This window comes from Carcharodon carcharias, chromosome 1 (genome assembly GCF_017639515.1).
Source record: "Carcharodon carcharias isolate sCarCar2 chromosome 1, sCarCar2.pri, whole genome shotgun sequence".
NCBI classification, from domain to species: Eukaryota; Metazoa; Chordata; class Chondrichthyes; order Lamniformes; family Lamnidae; genus Carcharodon; species Carcharodon carcharias.
This window is the reverse complement of record NC_054467.1, coordinates 137,994,645-138,017,085: the sequence shown is the minus strand read 5'-3', so window position 1 is coordinate 138,017,085 and position 22,441 is coordinate 137,994,645. Positions and strand designations below refer to the sequence as shown.

Below are 22,441 nucleotides of genomic sequence, written 5' to 3'. Positions count from 1 at the left end.
AGCTAATTTATTAGAGTTCTTTGAGGATCTCCAAAAGGCTTTTGATAAGGTGTAACATCAAAGATTACTACATAAAATAAGAGCTCATGGTGTAGGGGGTAAAATTGTAGTCTGGGTAAAGGATCGATTAGCTGAGAGGAAGCAAAAGGGTAGTAAGAAATTTTTTTCAGGGTTGACACGCAGTAACTAGTGGAGTACCACAGGGAGTAGTGCTGGGGCCTCAACTATTTACAATCTATATTAATGACTTGGATGAAAGGACAGAATGTATGGTAGCTAAATTTGTTGATGACAAATTTACCTAAGATAGGTAGGAAAGTAAGGGCAGAATTTTCCATGCCTGCTGGCATAATGGTGGGCGTGAGTGGACAATATGGCGGGAAGGCCAAAAGTCATTTTCATGCCATCGCAAAACCCGTTTGCAATCGTCCACTGCGCCCGTTAATGACAGGTCGCCGAATGCCAGGAACTTCATTGCAATATGTCTGCATACCATTATAAGCTGAGCTCACCGGAATTGTCACCCCATGTCAAGTTTACTACCCACGTTAGTGGGAAAACATGCCAGGGCAGAGCAGGTCTTGACAAGTGTGATGTGCAGAAGTCGGGACTTACCATCAGGGCCTTGCTCACATCGCAGACATCCGAGTAGCAAAAGATGCTGGAGTCTGACAGCTGGAGGAATCTGCATCGCATGTTGGGTGGATTCTCATGGACATGGCCCTGCTGCGAAACAGCTCACGGAAGATGGAAGGTCACCGTTGAGGGTCTGCTTCAGGACTTCAGTGTCTTGGCCATGGTCTGAAACTGATGATTGTCAAGGGGGTGGAGACGAATGTGTAGGTTTGACTGGGAGAGGAAAGTGTGTCGGGGTGAGGTTGGGGGTGGGGGGTGGGAATGTAGGTGTCGGTGATGGAGTGAGGTTGGGATTGGGGGAAACTAAGGTATTGGGGGGTGTAGTTATCTGATATGTAATATACCTTTAAGAAAAATGTTGCAATGGAAGAACACGTGATCTTTATACCCAGTAGCAGAGTAGCGTGGGCTACCTCTGCAGAGTAGTCTTGAGTTAAAATCTGAAGAGTAACGACAGAGTTTTGAGTTGTAAGCACACAAGTGTAGCTGCATAGTTCCTTTTGTAAATAAACAGCATGTGTTTATTCTAACAACAATCTCCTGATCTTCTTTGTCTCTGTACCAACTTGGTCACCCTGAAACAAGTGTGCAACCCGGATCCTTTAGCCCCAATAAACCAGGGCACCAGATCCAACAGGGAGGCTGAGGTTTGGAGGTGGGTGTTTGAAAGTATCAGGGGGGCTGAGGTTGGGAGGGGAGGAATAAAGGTGTTGGGGGGGTGAGGTTGGGAGAGGGGAAATGAAGGTATCGGGGGGTGATGTTGAGAGGGATGGAGGGAGTATGGGGGTAGGAGGGTGTAATGGGGGAGAATATGGCAACTGGGGAGGTAGGTGTAAGGAGGGAGGAAGGTGTAAGAGAAAGAGTCCGGGGGTGGGGGGTGGAAGGAGTCCAGCGGGGGGAAGAAGTCTGGAGGGGAATAGGAGTCTGGGGATAAAAAGAGTAAGGGAGTTCAGGTGAACATGCAAGGGAGGGGTCTGTGGAGTTGATGACTGCCTCTTGGGGAGCAAAATTAGGGTGGGAATGGTGAGAAGGGGAGAGAGCAGAGTGAGCCAGTAGGGTGGGACAGTGAGGGTGAGACAGTATCAGAAGAAGGGACAGTGAGGGTGATTGTTGGGGATTCAGAGGCAGACACAGATCCTGGGGGTGGGAAGGAGGAGGTCATGCAGGTGCAACAGGGGGTAAAGAAGGCAAATGGTATGTTTGCCTTCATAGCCAGAGGATTCGAGTACGGGAACAGGGATGTCTTGCTGCAATTGTACAGGACCTTGGTGAGACCACACCTGGAATATTGTGTGCAATTTTGGCCTCCTTATCTGAGGGAGGATGTACTTGCTATAGAGGGAGTGTAGCGAAGGTTTAACCGACTGATTCTGGGATGTCGGGACTGACAAATGAGGAGAGATTAAGTCGATTAGGATTACATTCACTGGAACAAAAACAGAATTACCTGGAAAAACTCAGCAGGTCTGGCAGCATCGGCGGAGAAGAAAAGAGTTGACGTTTCGAGTCCTCATGACCCTTCGACAGAACTTGAGTTCGAGTCCAGGAAAGAGCTGAAATATAAGCTGGTTTAAGGTGTGTGTGTGGGGGGCGGAGAGATAGAGAGACAGAGAGGTGGAGGGGGTTGGTGTGGTTGTAGCGACAAACAAGCAGTGATAGAAGCAGATCATCAAAAGATGTCAACAACAATAGTACAATAGAACACATAGGTGTTAAAGTTAAAGTTGGTGATATTATCTAAACGAATGTGCTAATTAAGAATGGATGGTAGGGCACTCAAGGTATAGCTCTAGTGGGTTTTTTTTTATTTTATATAATGGAAATAGGTGGGAAAAGGAAAATCTTTATAATTTATTGGGAAAAAAAAGAAGGGGGAAACAGAAAGGGGGTGGGGATGGGGGAGGGGACTCACGACCTAAAGTTGTTGAATTCAATATTCAGTCCGGAAGGCTGTAAAGTCCCTAGTCGGAAGATGAGGTGTTGTTCCTCCAGTTTGCGTTGGGCTTCACTGGAACAATGCAGCAAGCCAAGGACAGACATGTGGGCAAGAGAGCAGGGTGGAGTGTTAAAATGGCAAGCGACAGGGAGGTTTGGGTCATTCTTGCGGACAGACCGCAGGTGTTCTGCAAAGCGGTCGCCCAGTTTACGTTTGGTCTCTCCAATGTAGAGGAGACCACATTGGGAGCAACGAATGCAGTAGACTAAGTTGGGGGAAATGCAAGTGAAATGCTGCTTCACTTGAAAGGAGTGTTTGGGTCCTTGGACGGTGAGGAGAGAGGAAGTGAAGGGGCAGGTGTTGCATCTTTTGCGTGGGCAAGGGGTTGTGCCATAGGAGGGGGTTGAGGAGTAGGGGGTGATGGAGGAGTGGACCAGGGTGTCCCGGAGGGAGCGATCCCTACGGAATGCCAATAAGGGGGGTGAAGGGAAGATGTGTTTGGTAGTGGCATCATGCTGGAGTTGGCGGAAATGGCGGAGGATGATCCTTTGAATGCGGAGGCTGGTGGGGTGATAAGTGAGGACAAGGGGGACCCTATCATGTTTCTGGGAGGGAGGAGAAGGAGTGAGGGCGGATGCGCGGGAGATGGGCCGGACACGGTTGAGGGCCCTGTCAACGACCGTGGGTGGAAAACCTCGGTTAAGGAAGAAGGAGGACATGTCAGAGGAACTGTTTTTGAATGTAGCATCATCGGAACAGATGCGACGGAGGCGAAGGAACTGAGAGAATGGGATGGAGTCCTTACAGGAAGTGGGGTGTGAGGAGCTGTAGTCGAGATAGCTGTGGGAGTCGGTGGGTTTGTAATGGATATTGGTGGACAGTCTATCACCAGAGATTGAGACAGAGAGGTCAAGGAAGGGAAGGGAAGTGTCAGAGATGGACCACGTGAAAATGATGGAGGGGTGGAGATTGGAAGCAAAATTAATAAATTTTTCCAAGTCCTGACGAGAGCATGAAGCAGCACCAAAGTAATCATCGATGTACCGGAGAAAGAGTTGTGGAAGGGGGCCGGAGTAGGACTGCAACAAGGAATGTTCCACATACCCCATAAAGAGACAGGCATAGCTGGGGTCCATGCGGGTACCCATAGCCACACCTTTTATTTGGAGGAAGTGAGAGGAGTTGAAGGAGAAATTGTTCAGCGTGAGAACAAGTTCAGCCAGACGGAGGAGAGTAGTGGTGGATGGGGATTGTTCGGGTCTCTGTTCGAGGAAGAAGCTAAGGGCCCTCAGACCATCCTGGTGGGGGATGGAGGTGTAGAGGGATTGGACGTCCATGGTGAAGAGGAAGCGGTAGGGGCCAGGGAACTGGAAATTGTTGATGTGACGTAAGGTGTCAGAGGAATCACGGATGTAGGTGGGAAGGGACTGGACAAGGGGAGAGAGAAGGGAGTCAAGATAACGAGAAATGAGTTCTGTGGGGCAGGAGCAAGCTGAGACGATCGGTCTACCGGGGCAGTTCTGTTTGTGGATTTTGGGTAGGAGATAGAAGCGGGCCGTCCGAGGTTGGGCGACTATCAGGTTGGAAGCTGTGGGAGGGAGATCCCCAGAGGAGATGAGGTCAGTGACAGTCCTGGAAACAGTGGCTTGATGTTCAGTGGTGGGGTCATGGTCCAGGGAGAGGTAGGAGGAAGTGTCTGCGAGTTGACGCTCAGCCTCCGCGTGGTAGAGGTCAGTGCGCCAGACAACAACAGCACCACCCTTGTCAGCAGGTTTGATGACAATGTCAGGGTTGGACCTGAGAGAATGGAGTGCAGTAAGTTCAGAGAGAGACAGGTTAGAATGGGTGAGAGGAGCAGAGAAATTGAGACGACTAATGTCGCGCCGACAGTTCTCAATGAAAAGATCGAGAGAAGGTAAGAATCCAGAGGGAGGGGTCCAGGTGGAGGGAGAATATTGAAGATGGGTAAAAGGATCCGTTGAACTGGGAGAGGACTCCTGCCCAAAGAAGTGAGCCCGGAGACGAAGACGGCGGAAGAAGAGTTCAGTATCATGCCGAGCCCGAAATTCATTGAGGTGAGGGCGTAAGGGTATGAAACTAAGTCCTTTGCTGAGCACTGAACGTTCAGCATCGGAGAGGGGAAGGTCAGGGGGTATAGTGAATACACGGCTGGGGCTGGGATTGGAAGATGGGGTGGGGACGGAGGGACAGGCAGGGGTGGAGGGTCCTAGATGGGTGTTGGTGTCGATGAGTTGTTGCAGCTTGTGTTCCTTAGCACTTGAGAGAAACAGAAAAAGTTTCTTGTTGAGGCGTCGGATGAGCCGAAGAATAAAATGAAACTGGGGGCACGCGCAGCTTTGAAAAAGGGTACGGCGGTGCTGCTGGAGGGAGAGGTCGAGTGTGTTCATATGGCGGCGCATGGCACTGAGAGTGGATTTCAGAATGTGACGGGAACAGCAGTCCGAGAAACGTTTTATGTCCCGGAGATACCTGTAATCCTGGGTGGGTTCGAAACATGAGGGGTGGAATTTCAGTTGAAATCCACGTGGGGTAAGTCGGAGACGGAGACAGTCACTGAGAAAGGAGATATGGCTGTGAAAGCGGGTTTTAGTAAACACCTTGTCAAACACTAGGAGAGAAATGGAAAGCAATGAAGGTGAACAAGGCAACAGAGAAATCCGGAAATCTTGTCGCAGAGAGGAACAGAACTTCTTCAAGGAGGTAGGCATTTCTTGAAGAGCAGTGGCAGTCAATTAAACACAGAGATAAAAACAAAAAAACTGCGGATGCTGGAAATCCAAAACAAAAACAGAATTACCTGGAAAAACTCAGCAGGTCTGGCAGCATCGGCGGAGAAGAAAAGAGTTGACGTTTCGAGTCCTCATGACCCTTCGACAGAACTTGAGTTCGAGTCCAGGAAAGAGCTGAAATATAAGCTGGTTTAAGGTGTGTGTGTGGGGGGCGGAGAGATAGAGAGACAGAGAGGTGGAGGGGGTTGGTGTGGTTGTAGCGACAAACAAGCAGTGATAGAAGCAGATCATCAAAAGATGTCAACAACATTAGTACAATAGAACACATAGGTGTTAAAGTTAAAGTTGGTGATATTATCTAAACGAATGTGCTAATTAAGAATGGATGGTAGGGCACTCAAGGTATAGCTCTAGTGGGTTTTTTTTTATTTTATATAATGGAAATAGGTGGGAAAAGGAAAATCTTTATAATTTATTGGGAAAAAAAAGAAGGGGGAAACAGAAAGGGGGTGGGGATGGGGGAGGGGACTCACGACCTAAAGTTGTTGAATTCAATATTCAGTCCGGAAGGCTGTAAAGTCCCTAGTCGGAAGATGAGGTGTTGTTCCTCCAGTTTGCGTTGGGCTTCACTGGAACAATGCAGCAAGCCAAGGACAGACATGTGGGATTCCTCTGACACCTTACGTCACATCAACAATTTCCAGTTCCCTGGCCCCTACCGCTTCCTCTTCACCATGGACGTCCAATCCCTCTACACCTCCATCCCCCACCAGGATGGTCTGAGGGCCCTTAGCTTCTTCCTCGAACAGAGACCCGAACAATCCCCATCCACCACTACTCTCCTCCGTCTGGCTGAACTTGTTCTCACGCTGAACAATTTCTCCTTCAACTCCTCTCACTTCCTCCAAATAAAAGGTGTGGCTATGGGTACCCGCATGGGCCCCAGCTATGCCTGTCTCTTTATGGGGTATGTGGAACATTCCTTGTTGCAGTCCTACTCCGGCCCCCTTCCACAACTCTTTCTCCGGTACATCGATGATTACTTTGGTGCTGCTTCATGCTCTCGTCAGGACTTGGAAAAATTTATTAATTTTGCTTCCAATCTCCACCCCTCCATCATTTTCACGTGGTCCATCTCTGACACTTCCCTTCCCTTCCTTGACCTCTCTGTCTCAATCTCTGGTGATAGACTGTCCACCAATATCCATTACAAACCCACCGACTCCCACAGCTATCTCGACTACAGCTCCTCACACCCCACTTCCTGTAAGGACTCCATCCCATTCTCTCAGTTCCTTCGCCTCCGTCGCATCTGTTCCGATGATGCTACATTCAAAAACAGTTCCTCTGACATGTCCTCCTTCTTCCTTAACCGAGGTTTTCCACCCACGGTCATTGACAGGGCCCTCCACCGTGTCCGGCCCATCTCCCGCGCATCCGCCCTCACTCCTTCTCCTCCCTCCCAGAAACATGATAGGGTCCCCCTTGTCCTCACTTATCACCCCACCAGCCTCCGCATTCAAAGGATCATCCTCCGCCATTTCCGCCAACTCCAGCATGATGCCACTACCAAACACATCTTCCCTTCACCCCCCTTATCGGCATTCCGTAGGGATCGCTCCCTCCGGGACACCCTGGTCCACTCCTCCATCACCCCCTACTCCTCAACCCCCTCCTATGGCACAACCCCTTGCCCACGCAAAAGATGCAACACCTGCCCCTTCACTTCCTCTCTCCTCACCGTCCAAGGACCCAAACACTCCTTTCAAGTGAAGCAGCATTTCACTTGCATTTCCCCCAACTTAGTCTACTGCATTCGTTGCTCCCAATGTGGTCTCCTCTACATTGGAGAGACCAAACGTAAACTGGGCGACCGCTTTGCAGAACACCTGCGGTCTGTCCGCAAGAATGACCCAAACCTCCCTGTCGCTTGCCATTTTAACACTCCACCCTGCTCTCTTGCCCACATGTCTGTCCTTGGCTTGCTGCATTGTTCCAGTGAAGCCCAACGCAAACTGGAGGAACAACACCTCATCTTCCGACTAGGGACTTTACAGCCTTCCGGACTGAATATTGAATTCAACAACTTTAGGTCGTGAGTCCCCTCCCCCATCCCCACCCCCTTTCTGTTTCCCCCTTCTTTTTTTTCCCAATAAATTATAAAGATTTTCCTTTTCCCACCTATTTCCATTATATAAAATAAAAAAAAACCTACTAGAGCTATACCTTGAGTGCCCTACCATCCATTCTTAATTAGCACATTCGTTTAGATAATATCACCAACTTTAACTTTAACACCTATGTGTTCTATTGTACTATTGTTGTTGACATCTTTTGATGATCTGCTTCTATCACTGCTTGTTTGTCGCTACAACCACACCAACCCCCTCCACCTCTCTGTCTCTCTATCTCTCCGCCCCCCACACACACACCTTAAACCAGCTTATATTTCAGCTCTTTCCTGGACTCGAACTCAAGTTCTGTCGAAGGGTCATGAGGACTCGAAACGTCAACTCTTTTCTTCTCCGCCGATGCTGCCAGACCTGCTGAGTTTTTCCAGGTAATTCTGTTTTTGTTTTGGATTTCCAGCATCCGCAGTTTTTTTGTTTTTACATTCACTGGAGTTCAGAAGAATGAGGGGGGATCTCATAGAAACCTATAAAATTCTAAAAGGACTAGACAGGGTAGACGCAGGAAGGATGTTCCCGATGGTGGGGGAGTCCAGAACCAGGGGTCACAATCTGAGGATATGGGGTAGACCATTTAGGACTGAGATGAGGAGAAATTTCTTCATCCAGAGAGTGGTGAGCCTGTGGAATTTGTTACCACAGAAAGTAGTTGAGACCAAAACATTGTATGCATTCAAGAAGGAGTTAGGTATAGCTCTTGGGGCAAAAGAGATCAAAGGGTATGGGGAGAAAGCAGGAGCAGGCTATTGTGTTGGATGATCAGCCATGATCATAATGAATGGCAGAGCAGGCTTAAAGGGCCAAATGGTCTACTCCTGCTCCTAGTTTCTGTTTCTATGTTTGCTGGAAGCTTCTACAACCCAAATTTATTCGGCTAGGAAATCCACAATCTCATCCTAAGTGCCAGACTGTCATATCTTCACAGGTCAATGACACTGATGTATACAACGTGGAGTCTGGTACAAAATGAAACTAGTTTAATCTGGTTTGGTTTATACACATATACATAGACAAATGGCCACAAGAGGGTGCTATTACAGCTGGCTGGATCATGAACCAGAGGGCTCAGATTTTAGGTAATTGGCAAAAGAAGCAAAGATGACATGAGGAAAAACTTTTTCATTTAGCGAGTGGTTAGGATCTGGAATGTACTACCTGAGTGTGCCGGAAGGAGTGTCAGTTGAAGCTTTCAAAAGGGAATTGGATCATTATCTGAAAAGGAAAAATTTGCAGAGCTATGGGGAAAAGGCAGGGAAATGGTACAATGCCAAAAGCTCCTTCAGTTTATTACGATCTCAAGGGAGGCCATTAACTTTTTTAAAGAAATTTGAACTCCCAGTAATTAGGTGAAAGAATCACACCACAAGATTTGATGTTCTAAACACAAACTTTCATTGTACAAGAATTAAACTATGCAAGTACTACTAACTTAATACAATATTGGTAAAGAACTTTTTTTTTTGGACTGTGGCTTTAAGATTGGACTATGGCTTTAAAAACTACCGTGGCTGCAGTTTAAAAGAGATGCTCACTAGAGCAGGAAGAAGAAAATCTACAGTATTGCTATCTCCTGGAACAGTGTGTGCCTGGCTGGACAGAATGGTGCTGGAATGGAGACCTGGTTTAAGAGGGAACTGCCTAGCCACAGCATTTTGATTGGCTCCTGACCAAGTGGCCAGATTCTGTGTGAGGATAGTGCAATAGATCTGCTCCTAGCCTGAAAAGAGGAAAGACCTGAAACCTCTCTCTCCTGTGTTTTGTAGGATTCCAGTAATCCTGCCATAGTAGTTAGCTGGCTATTCCTCACATCGTTGTATCCTGCTTTTTTGAGAAACATCAGTCGGGAGGAAAAAGGGAGAAATCACTACCAGAGACATTAAAAACAGGTTTCAACCAGAGAACTACAGACTGCAAGCGCTGGGAGACCACCTCATGTCAGCCACAACAACCTGCAAGAAATTTGGAAGAGAGCAATCAAAGTCAATCCAGCTAATCCTGAACTCTGTGTTGGTGCTATTGAACTTAAAATCCATGTTTTGTGTGTCTTATGTTTGTTTGTGTATAGGGGTTTAAGAAGGGGTACAGTTAAAGTTATAGAGTTAAAAGGTAACTTCATTTTTCTTTCTTTTGCCACTGGTTACAGCCAATTTGTTTAATAAATAGTTATTTACTTCTTAGGTTTACAAACCTGGTGCTCGTATTCTCTTAACTTAAATTAAACAGTTAGGTAGAATTGGGGCAATTTGGCGGCCTGATTAAACTTCTCACATTTGTCATAGCTTGGGGAGCAGTGGGGCTTGACACTACAGTGCACTATCCCCAGTGAGTCGTGACATATTTCATCAACCCTCATTATTCAAACTCAAAAATTTGAACAAATCACCTCCTATTCTGTTTTTAATTCCACCCATGAGTCCTCCTATACATTACAGGATCTTGACGGTTCCTTCACTCTCCTGAGTCCAAACTAAGGTGTGCCACAGCTCTTCGGAATTCACTTTAATTTGCCTCAGCTTCCCTTTCTGGCACTTAGACTTCCAGAGCTCCCTTTCTCTCCCTGTGAGGATTCCACTGCCAATCTCTTCCACTAGTTCTACCAGGCAGATCTGCCAATTTCATTTCTTCATGAATTCATTCTTTTCATTCTGAGCATGGGCCCCACTTGCAATTCTTGCTTAGGGGCTCTCGATCAAGAACAACCCTGGTTTCTGAAGGCCTCAATGTTCCATTTTCTGGCTGCTGGCAGCTACTCAACAGCCTTCTCACAGTCTTTGAAGTTGACTAAAAGCTTCTGTGAGAAAACACACTGATAAACCCAAAACAAAAGACTACCTCCCTGCAGCCTATCACCATGGTAATGGGGCACATGACCCAGATAGAGATTTCAATTAACTTCAATTCCCTAAATTGCCCCTTGATCTGAAAAGTATATGGATACTCTAAGATCTTCCTTTGGTTACCCCTTTGCTTTCAAATTTTTCTTTGACCTGGGACCCACGTGAAAAAGTTATTTATTTATTTTTTATTCATTTACGGGGTTCGTGTGCCACTGTCTGCACCATCATTAGTTGCCCATTCCTAACTGCTTTTGAGAAGGTGGTGGTGAGCTGCCTGCAGTCCGTGTGGTGCACAGTGCATTTAGGGAGGGAGTTCCAGGATTGTGACCCAGTGACAGTGAAGGAGCGATGATATATTTCAAAGCCAGGATGGTGAGTGGCTTGGAGGGGAACTTCCAGGTGGTGGTGTTCCCATTTATCTGCTGCCCTTGTTCTTCTAGATAGTAGTGGTTGTGGGTTTGGAATGTGCTACCTAAGGAGCCTTGGTGAGTTCCTGCAGTGCATCTTGTAGATGGTACACATTGCTGCCACTGTTCGTCGGTGGTGGAGGGAGTGAATGTTTGTGGAAGGGGTGCCAATCAAGTGGGCTGCTTTGTCCTGAATGGTGTCAAGGTTCTTGAGTGTTATTGAAGCTGCACTCATCTAGGTAAGTGGAAAGTATTCCATTACACTTTTGATTTGTGCTTTGTAGATGGTGGACAGGCTTTGGGGAGTCAGGAGGTGAGTTATTTGCTGCAGGATTCCTAGCCTCTGACCTGCTCTTGTAGCCACAGTATTTATATGGCTAATCCAGTTCAGTTTCTGTTCAATGGTGACCCCCAGGATGTTGACATTGGATGATTCAGCAATGGTAATGCCTTTGAATGTCAAGGGGCGATGGTTAGATTATCTTTTGTTGGAGATGGTCATTGCCTGGCATTTGTGTGGTGTGAATGTTACTTATCACTTGTCAGCCCAAGCCTGGATATTGTCCAGGTCTTGCCGCATTTGGACATGGACTGCTTTGGCATCTGAGGAGTGACAATTGGTGCTGAAAATTGTGCAATCATCAGCAAACATTCCAATGGTGGCGCAACCGCTCAATTTAGAGGGAATATTTGTGGGGGTGAAAGGGTGAGGTTTGACAGGCCCTCGCGGTTCGAAATTTGGTGGTTAGATTCCCAGGGCACCATAGGCTCAAGCATTCCTTGTAGGGCCCAGAGGATTACTCCTGCTCCTCCTTGACTGACAAAGGAAAGTCTAACAATCATCTTTCAGGGGCCTCCTCTTCCTACAGTCCTGGTTTCAACCATCAGTGATTATAATGTCATAATGTGTTTGGATTTCTAATCACATCACTGGACCCTGATCTGCATCGATTTATGAGTTGCCTACCTGGCCCCAGCCAGCTAATCAAATGGTGCAGTCAGACAGTGATGGGCAGGAATGGTGCGGGAAAGGTGCTAGATTTTCAGATGCGGTTTTAACTGTTGCTGCTGGTGAGGAGGTTCATTCCAAACCTTTGTGAGGAGGAGAAGAGACTGATGTTTTGTGTGCCATTTGTTTGTGTATGATGTCAATCTATGCCCCCTTGAAGTCTGTTGGGGAAGTGATGGTGTAGTGGTATTGTTGCTGGATTAGTAATCCAAAGGCAATGCTCTGGGGACCTGGGTTTGAATCCTGCCACAGCAGAATTTGAATCCAATAAAAATCTGGAATTAAAAGTCTAATGATGACCATTGCTGATTGTTGTAAAAACCCATCTGGTTCACCAATGCCCTTTAGGGAAGGAAATCTTCTTTCCTTACCTGGTCTGGCCTACATGTGACTCCAGACACACAGCAATGTGCTTGACTCTGAAATGGCCTAGCAAGCCACTCAAGTTGTACCGAACTGCTACAAAGTCTCAAAAAAGGAATGAAACCAGATGGACAACCCGGCATCAACCTAGGTATCAAAAATGACCTTCACTGTAGCTGGGTCAAAACCCTGGAACTCCCTCCCTAACAGCACTGTGGGTGTACCGACACCACATGGACTACAGCGGTTCAAGAAGGCAGCTCACCACCATCTTCTCAAGGGCAACTAGGGATGTTCAATAAATGCTGGCCTAGCCAGTGAAGCCCGCATCCCATGAATGAATTAAAAAAACTATCCTCCTCATTGCTTACTACATTTCCAAGCTTGTGTCTCCTGCAAACTTGAAAATTATGCCCCTTTTGGCCAAGTCCAGGTCATGGTCATATGTCCAAACGGCCCGATAAGGTAAGGATAAACTAAATAATTCCATGATTTAAAAAACCAAGTTAAGGATATTTCAGCTCTGGATCAAAGAGACAGAATGAGCACCATCAGTATTGGGAATTTTTAGGTGGTGATATGGAAGTGGCAGACATGCTGAATAATTATTTTGTGTCTGTGTGCAGCAGAGGAAGTGGTCAGCTGGCTAGAAATCCAAGGAAACTAGCATTGAACCAGGGACAGTGACTCAACAAAGATAATATAAGCAAAATAATGGTAATGAAGAAATTAATGGTACTAAAGAATAACAAATCCCTTGTACTATATTGTTCCATACTAGCATTTTAAAGGAAGTAAATGAGATCATTGCAGATAACCTAACGATAAACTTCCAAAGTTTTCATGATTCAGAATCCTTGGAAAATTATGTATGTCACTCCGTGATTTAAGATTAGCAAAAGTGGCTAACCAGGGAATTATAGACCAGTTAGACTAACATCTGTCATTGGGAAAGTACACGAATCTATAATTAAGGGTAGTGTAACTGAACACCTTGAAAATTTCCAGCTTGGATAAAAGGTAAGTCATGCTGGCTCAGCTGAAAATATATCTTGAAGAGGTGACTAAAGCCGTGGACAGGGGAATGTCTAGGGATGTTATCTATATGGACTTCCAATAGGCATTTGGTAAAGTCCTCTTAAGAAACTGCTAAAGCTGAAACTCATGGAATTGAAGGTAAATTATTGATCCAGTTAGGAAATTGGCTGAATAGCAGGAGACAGAGAGGAGGAATAATGAACAGGCACTCAAATTGGCAAGATACCCTTCAAGGATCTATGTTGGAAGCTTGACTATTCACTGTATTTATTATATGATGGGATAGAAAAGCACAAACACAAATTTGCTGATACACAAAGATAGGTGGCATTGTAAACAGTGTAGATGAAATCATGACATTATAAAGTGGCATTGATAAAACAGAAAGGCTTGCATTTATATAGTGCCATTCACGGCCAATGTAGGACACCCCAAAGAGCTTTACAGCTAACAAAGTACCTTTTGAAGTGTTGTAATGTTGGAAATATGGCAGCCAATTTGTGCACAATCAACAATGCATTAACCTGTTTTTGTGATGTTGATTGAGGGATAAATATTAAGGGATAAATATTACAAAAAAAGATTATGCGAATGGGTAAAACTGGGGCAAATGGATTTCAAGGTAGGCAAATATGAGGTTATCCACTTTGGACCTAATAAAAGCTGGACAACGGAGGTCCAAAGAAACTTGGGAATTCAGGGTACATGGATTGTTAAAATGTCACAGACAGGTGCAGAAAATATAAAATATAAATTAAATTAAAATAATTAAAAAGGCTAATATGAAATGCTGGGCTTTACATCAAGTGGACTAGAACACAAGGGAATAGAAATCATGCTTCAGCTATATACTACCTGGAGTTCTGGCACCACATCTTAGCAAGGATATATTGGTCTTGAGGGAATGCTGTGTAGATTTACCAAAATGATATCTAGATTCCAGGCATTAAATTACAGGGAGAGATTACGCAAACTAGGATTGCATTCCCTGGAATTTAGAAGGTTTCGGAGTGATTTGATGGATAGGTAGAGGGAAACTATTCCCACTGGATGGGGAGTCTAGAGCTAGGGGACATTGTCTAAAAATTACAGCCAACCTTTCAGGAGTGAAATTTGGAAATCTCTTCCACATATAACATTGATTTAGGATTGATCAATTGTAAATTTTAAAGCTGAGACGTATAAATTCTGGTCATCTGAAGGTATTATGTATGGAGTTCAGTTGCAGAAAAGCAATGATCTCATTGAATGACAGAACAGCCTGAGCGGCCAAATGTCTTCCTCTGCACTGTAACAATTCTGTGATTAGCAAGAGTTGGAGTAAAAGCACAAACAAATGTGACCACTGATGTCCGTTCTATTGTCTGACAGTATATTTGAGTCTGGAGGCTGCAATGCTAAGCCACAAAATGGAGCTACTTTAACTTGCCCCTTTGTAAGCTAACTGGTGAAGTGATATATGTAAGGAAATGATCCAAAAAGGCACATGCTGAGCTAAAGACTAGCGCAGCTTTAATTTCAGCTGGTTTGTTTCTTCCTGGCGGTACATCTCAATACTTAGCGCTCTAAATCTCGCTGTGACATTTCTAGGACACTCAGTGCCTGTCCAGCATTGGGTACAATGCAGCTGCATAACAGCTCAATGCACTGACCCACTTTCCCAGTGACTCTGCACCTGTCAATCAAACCTCCAGCTCATCCGGGTCCTCGCCTGACCTCATCCCCGTGCGCCGCACGCCTGCGCGTTGAAATTTGTTGGCGCCAAATGTAGTGGCGGAAAAGACGGAGAAGGAACGATAGAGACCGAGACATGGTGAGAGGGGGACGGGGACGGGGACGGGGACGGGGACGGGGAGGGGGACAGGGAACAGGGAACAGGACCAGTTCCAGGATCGGTTATCCGCCGCCGCTGCTGTTCTCACCCGGGGTTTGTAGTCGCAGCTCAGGCCCGAGAGTTTCGGGTTGGACCCGGGGGCCCGAGCTCGGGCCCCATCTCCCTCTCCCTGTTTTCTCCGCGGTTCACCCCCGGGTCCGTCGCTCCCAATGACGCCTCTTTATTCGGACATTTCCCCCTGTTTTAAGTTGATGTTGGACTCAGTGGCTCTGCTGGTTCTTTGATTCTTGCCTGGGCCGAGTAACCACAGCCGGAATCTTCAAATCGGGCCCATTCCTGTGAATGTTAGTGAAAATGGCAAAGGCTCTCGGGAAATGATTACTTGTCTTGTGAGCTCTGTTGGGTGGGACTGCAAATCGTGACTTATTGAAAGATATTGAATTGATCGGTCGAGTAATGAAAACCATGAGGGTGTGCAGTTGATCCATTAAAGGTGATTGATTTTAGTGAATGTGGTCTGTTGGTTCACACCTGCTTAAATTCCCCTGTTTCAGGCCCCGATGGAGTGTGAAGAAGGGAAGTGAATTCCATCCAAAGTTATGGATGATGATATCTGGGAGAGACCATTTCTGTAGCAGAAATCCCTCAGGCTGAAGCCTGTACGCACTCCAGGAGTTGGATAAGGGCTTGCTTGCGAGAGTCCCTGGATTGATAAGGGACTCCTCAAGTTTGTCTGTCAATAAGGACATGGGCTGATGTGGAGATGAACGTATTGCAGGAGATATATTTACTGCAGTGGGATAGATAAAAATGGAATACGAGACCAGTGCCACAGATATAAAACTGAGGAGCATGGTATGGTCCACCAAAACAAATGTTACTGGGAGAATGAAGTGGACTAATGTACTTTGGTCATATTGTATAGAATATCAAACTAGGGTAGAATTGGGTTTTGAAGGTATGATTGCCCTTGCTGTTTTTCTGCTAGTTTCGTAGTGGCTCTTGCTTCCACTGAGACTACAAGCTGACAATAAAAGTGTATTGTAGTGTTGATCTCTGCCAAAACATTTTCTGTGTGCATAAGTGCAATGTGTGTAATGAGCAGGAAACTTGAACTGCAGTATCTGTTCCTGACTGCACAAATGTTGTGTTGGTCAGGAACATCAACTGTTTGTGACTTTAAAGACTGCCAATGTGAAAAGATCCTTTCTCTTCCAACTTTATTCTGCTGTGGCATTACTGCAGACAGCCAAAACTGGACAATAAGCACCCTGAAGGAAAAGAACCCATTTTAACATTACAGCAGTGCTGAATTGGACCTTCACAGCAAGTGGCATGAAATCCACATGTTGAGGTAGGACTGTAAATGGTTTAATTTCAAAAATTGCTGTTGGGATATTTTTAATAATTTTAATTGGGAAGTGAAAGAAACTGGAGGCTTCCATAATCAAGAACTTGTCCTGAGTTAATTAAATATTTCATAATGTTTAGTTTTTTTGCAAGAAGGAGTTGTGATGCAAAATAAATCAACATTTGTTTACTCTTCTCCCTTGGTTTAAAGAAAGGGCAGGGCACCTCTATGATTGTGATATTACTTCAGTTGGTCTGAGTTATATCCTTTGCTCTCCAAGATTAATGTAAGATTTCATAAATGGCAGACACTAAAAAAATGAAATCGCTTGTCGAATGTTAGCATAGGGCCCCCTGCACATCAAAGTTTACATACATGTCCGGTGGATGTTGAATATAACAATGTTAATATCTGTAACTTTTATTTAATGGGATTGATTTTGTAAAATTTTATATTTTAGGGCCATGCAGTTGTCATGCTGGTTTTCCAGGAAAGTGAATTAAGGTGACCGCCCCATTATGAATGAAGTTGGAACTGGGAATGGACAACACAAAAGCTGAATAGAAATTTGCCTACAGCTGGGTTGATGCACTTGTGTGAAATGAAGAGCGGGGGAAGGTGGATCTTCCTCCTGGTGGGCACTGACTGATTTTGCTACGTAGTGCAGTTATCAGTTTGAATGAAGTCTGGGCTTTCTGCTGATTTACAAGCCATGCATAATTCCAGTTTGTGGGTTTATTTTGATGTCACACATTGTACCCAGTTGTAACACACTTTGCTGTTCTTGTACCAGAATGTGAAATAAACACTTTTAGAAAAGCTCCACATTTTGAATTCTCTTTTTTTGGCATCAGAACTGTGGAGTTGAGGGCTACGGAAGCCTGGAGCATGGTTGTACAGGAATAACAGATGACCAGATTCTCTCTTTCAGTTGGCTTTCATTGAATGTGCATCATTAAAGTCATACATTCGGGGTGGGGCTGGTAATTGAGCTCAGTTCTTCCTTCCTGCTCTTAGTGTTGGCACTTCCTGGCTCATGGTTACATCAGCAATGGTTACCCTCCTATACCTCACCCAACTGCATTTTTTGTGAGCCTTGAAAATGATCAGGCTGGGCATCACAGTTGAGTATATCTTCATCTGATGCCTACACATGCAGTTTTGGCAGGAGTTGCAGGGCAGAGAACAAGAGTTTGAGGCACTTTCCTGCTGTCTTGGCCAAGTCAGTAAAAAACTGAGACTAGAACCTGGGATTTTCTTGGCCTGTATGGCCCTATGACTTAGGGTATAGGTTCACTGGGCCATCAAACCACCTGTTGCTCACTTTTTGTTTGCTAGGTTTTTTGCTTTTAGATAAGTAGTGGAATCTTGAATTAATCTTTAATTATTAAGTTTGAGTCATAGATGCCAGAGTTTTTTTGTTTTACCTTTAAGCTCAGCGTGAAGAGAAGTTACATAAGCAGACTACAGTGAAGCATAGTCACTCATTCTTCCCGTATTCCACCAGGCACTTATTTGAGTTGGACTAAAACTAAACACTGCAGCCTCTGCATGTTAATGAGTTCTACCCAAGTCTTTTGCTCTCCCCTATTGGCCTCCTTTTTGCCACATAATGCTTCCCCTTCAGTAATTTTCCTTCATGTCTGTACTTGCCTTTCTTCATGAGTAACTACCTGCCTTTGTACTGCATTTAATCCAATCAATTGTTGCTAAGTGTGGTCTCTCAACTTTTTCCTACCTTCCTTGTGTTTTGAAGTTGCTGCTTGGTGACACGATTTACTTGTTAGCTGCTTGTCAAATTTGTAATGTTTTTTTTCTCTGCCAAAGTGTTAACTTTTGGACCATATGATTTGACTGAACTCTTGTCTGCTCTTGTCCACTGCAGTGAATTACTATTCTCCCTGTTAACATGCTGTTGGAATAAGTTTATTTAAAAAAAAAATGTTGCCTTTGATTCAGATTTTAAGGTGGGAGTTACTTTCTTTGTGGAATGTAATGCAATAATGGGTTTATGCATGCTTTAAGGTTTTTTTTTGAGTGGACATGTGCGCAGTGGGTCCGTCCTTGCCTGTATGGTGAGTTCCTAGCCTAAACCAGAAACATGTGTTGTGCATTTCGGCTGTTGACTCTACAGCAGTGCTGGTGGAAACTTGTCATCCATCTGCCTCATGCGTCATTGACGAGTGCGTGCAAGAAGAGTGCAACTTATATATGGAGAGGAATTGGAATATCATTTTAGGCTTGAATGTTTTTATTGAACTGTTCACCTTTTGCATATCAAAATCTTTAGATATGTTGGAGAAAGGGTAAATTAAAACTAGGACTCCTGTTTGAATACTTGAATCAGGGGCAAAAGAATCAGTTGTAGCTAGGTGCCACTTAGAGAGCTCAAATCATTTTTAAGCTCAACCTTTTAGTTGTTGGCACGCAAATAGAAGATAGATGCACTTGACTGTGCAGCATTATTTTCCTGCAGTTCACAGAGAATGATTAGTTATACAAATGTTACTGTGACTGGTTGTTGTTGGTGTACAATTCTTGGAAGGTGTTTTATCAGGTTTCATGCATACATATGAATTAGGTGCAAGAGTAGGCCATTCAGCCCGCAAACTTGTTACACCATGTAATAAGATCATGGCTTATCTGTGTCTTCAATGTCACATTCTGCCTACCCCCTGCAGAGGGAGGAGGAAGCAGATTATATCTTTGGTTGACAGCCCCAATGCTTTCCTGGCCAACTTCCCACCTCTGCTTTCTAAATTTGAGCTGATCCAAATATCTGCGGCCCAGATTCGAACTCGCGCCAAGTCCCATTCACCCATCACCCCTGTGCTTGCAGACCTTCATTGGCTGCTGGTCCAGCAATGCCTCATTTAAAATTCTTATCCTTGTGTTCAAATCCTTCCATGGCCTCACCCCTCCCTTTTTCTGTAACCTTCTCCAGACTCTAACTCTGAAATTATTACATTCTTATATTTCTGGCCTCTTGTGTATCCTGGATTTACTTCGCCTGATCATTGGTGGCTATGCTATGTTGCTGTCTAAGCTCTGAAATTTCTTCCCTAAACCTCTCCTGCTGTCTACCTTCGTTTCCTTCTTTAAGGATGCTTCAAATCTACATCTCTGATCAAGCATTTGGTCACTTCCTAATATGAAATGTCAAATGGTGTTCAATACTGGTCCTGTTTGGACATTTTCCAGCATTTTAAGGTGTTGTATAAATGCATGTTGTTGAGACTGTTGATTTTAGTCACCCATGCAGTGACTGGTTTGGTATTATGATTGTTGGTTTCATTGCTTTCTTCAGAAATACTCCAGGAATTAGGGCCAAGTTGTCTCACATCTCATCTATTTGGGCAGTAAGCCATTTCTTTGGATTCAGCCATCTTCCACATTTCTTCCTTAGTTGATTTGAGTTGGGCGACGTATCTTTGGTCACTTCAGTAGGATGCACTATGAAAAACTTTAAGCGGCAGGATCCTGGAAATTTTTCCACCATTGCCCTTAAGGAAATTTTTCTGAAGAGAAGTCTTAGAAGGTAGTGTGGTTTAATTTGAGTTCATGGAGGTGAAGAGTTGTCTTTTTGATTGCTGGCATGTTCATAGTCTTTGGCACATTCAAAAGATATGTGGAATTGTGCTTTCCCTACACCCTCTCCAGAATTTTTCCATATGTCTTGGGATTTCATTTGTCCATAAAGGTATCATATACCCTGTGTTTAACTTTAATCTTTGGACTCTGGCTTCACCACAGTAAAAGAAATGATGCAAATGTACAGTACTGAGAAAAGCAGGTTGCTTGTGCTGTTGTGAAAGAAGTTTTTCTGTTTTTGTTCCTTGCCTACTGCCTGCCACGTTCCCCAAATATTGATTAACGCCATTTTACTATCTAGTTCCAATGGCGTGAAACCACAATCCTGGGGGAGCTACTGCTGCCAGATAAAACAACCATTCTGAGGTGAATGTCTGCACCCCTGGAGGCGGCAGCATCATCTCATTCGTTACAACACTGCTGCTAAAATACAGGCTGATGTCGAATGCAGCTCTGTAACTGAAAATGGTCATTAAACTAGAACCTTTGCTGTTTTAGAGATGTCTTTCAGAAGTTGGGAGAGGACACAACAGAAAGCAGTTGAATTAGGATAAGGCTTTGAAACCCTGATGAATGAATGAAGTTTGCGTTGCTATTGAGCAATACTATCCAATTGTTCCAGACTGTATAAAACCCCCACCTCCTGCCCCATATGTACATGGCGAAGTATCATGCATTCAACTATACCGCCACACAGTATGCCCAATATTTGCAGCTTCATTTTTTTTTTGAAAAATTGAATTCTACCTGTGTTTCTTTCAAGTGGATTAATTGCTCCCCTTTGATAACTGCTTATGGCAATGGAAAGCCAAACACAGATTGAAAGGGTTTCAGGTGTGAACTGGTCAGGCCTCAGCTGGGCAGCACATGTTAGGAAGGATGTCACAGGGTGCAGTAGAGAATTACTAGAATGGCACCAGGGAAGAGGGACTTCATTATGTGGAGACACTGGTGGTGTTCTTAGTGCAGGGAAAGCTAAGAGGAGTTTTGATAGGTTCAAAATCATTAATGTTTTTGTTAGAGAAAATAAGAAGAAACTTTTCAGCAGCAAAATGGTTGATAAACAGAGTGATTGGCAAAAGAATCAGGGATGGCTTGAGAGAACTTTTTTTTACACTTATGATCTGGAATGCAGTTCCTGAAATGGTGTTGGCAGCAAATTTAATGACATTTTAAAGGGAATTAGATAAATACTTGAAAGGGGAACAAATCTATAGGGCTATGGTAGATGGACAAGGAAGTTTGACTCATTAGAGCTAACATAAGCATAATCACCCAAATGGCCTTCTTCAGTATGCCATGATTGGCTGGTGCAGAGTCAGTTTATCTTGACTGAGATGCTGGCAGCAGCATTACAGTTGGTCCTTGCACCCTGATTTGTACAGGGGAAGATTGCCATGCATTTGTTGCTCTTGGAAGTGTGAGTACTGACGTTGGTTGAGGATCGGACTGGGGTTGGTTGAGACCTGCATGGTAGGAGTGCTTGCTGACACAGCATGATAATTTTCCACATCTGTGAGGGAGTGACATGCACCTGTGAAACTGCAGTTCAGTGAGGAGTTAAAGGTTTCAGGAAGGATCAGAGATAATTGACAAGAAAATAAGTGGAAGAATCATTCAAATCTTAGGATTTATTATGTAAAACATGTTACCTGTTGGTTTACAGAATTTTTTCCAGAGCAAGTCGTAAAATTAGTCTTTTGGCCCCCGAGTTCCAGAAAGGCCCTATACTCTACAACTGTAACATCTAATTTTTTTCTAAAATGTTTCTACAAATTTGGTCTGCAGTATCCTGGGGGTCCATTTGATGTATCCTTGTGTGAAGCGCTTTGTGAATAATCCATAAAACATTTATTTTTTGCTAGTTTGAAGTCATGTCTCCATGTCATTATCTTTCAATCTGGTTAGAAATAATATTTTGGATTTACCATTCCATATTGCTTATTACCAGGGCTGAAAAGTCTCCAGTATTTTTTAATGTTCCCTTGTATCTCAGGTCTCTGACACTGCATGTCAATGAATTGCCAACCTTAGTGTGCATGTTATTAGCCCATTCTGAATTTTGGGGCACCAGCCTATGCATGTTTCTATGATGGAAATACAATTATATCTCAAACAACTGGGGAATATTTTGAGAGAATTTTACCTTTTTCTATTGATAGGACATCAGAAGATTCTTTGGTGGGCTCCCTACTGGGAAAAAACCTGGGAGTGAGGCTTTGGAAAAGAACCAAACTAAAAATGTTGGCAAGGGAACTTCGAACGCGAAGAAGAAAACTGATGTTAAGGTCAGTTACCTTACGCTCATTTTATGACTGACTATTTTGCTCACTCTCTAATGTTTTGGTGAAATAAGGGGCAAATACAAGGACTGCAAACTTGCATCCAAGGCAGTGAGCAACATAGACAAGACTGTCCAACTCCGAAGAAGAGTCATACGACCTTGAATGTAAACTTTGTTTCTCTCTCCACAGATGCTGCCAGACCTGCTGAGTTTTTC

The 22,441-nt window shown here is 44.4% G+C and overlaps 1 protein-coding gene and 1 long non-coding RNA gene across 2 annotated transcripts in view; both read left to right on the top strand.

Annotated features, from left to right (window-relative positions):
* The first annotated feature begins 14,874 nt into the window (after positions 1–14,874).
* The window catches only part of rfc1 (replication factor C (activator 1) 1), a 75,182-nt gene continuing 67,615 nt past the window's right edge, over positions 14,875–22,441 (top strand). The window contains exons 1-2 of the mRNA XM_041187592.1: positions 14,875–14,978; positions 22,104–22,229. Coding sequence (XP_041043526.1) covers positions 14,976–14,978; positions 22,104–22,229 — 129 coding nt within the window. The 5' untranslated portion in view covers positions 14,875–14,975. The remainder of the gene's footprint in view (positions 14,979–22,103; positions 22,230–22,441) is intronic.
* On the top strand, positions 15,048–17,171 carry LOC121277869. The gene is made up of 3 exons (XR_005942991.1): positions 15,048–15,492; positions 16,245–16,353; positions 16,811–17,171. It is a non-coding gene; the product is annotated as an uncharacterized LOC121277869 (long non-coding RNA).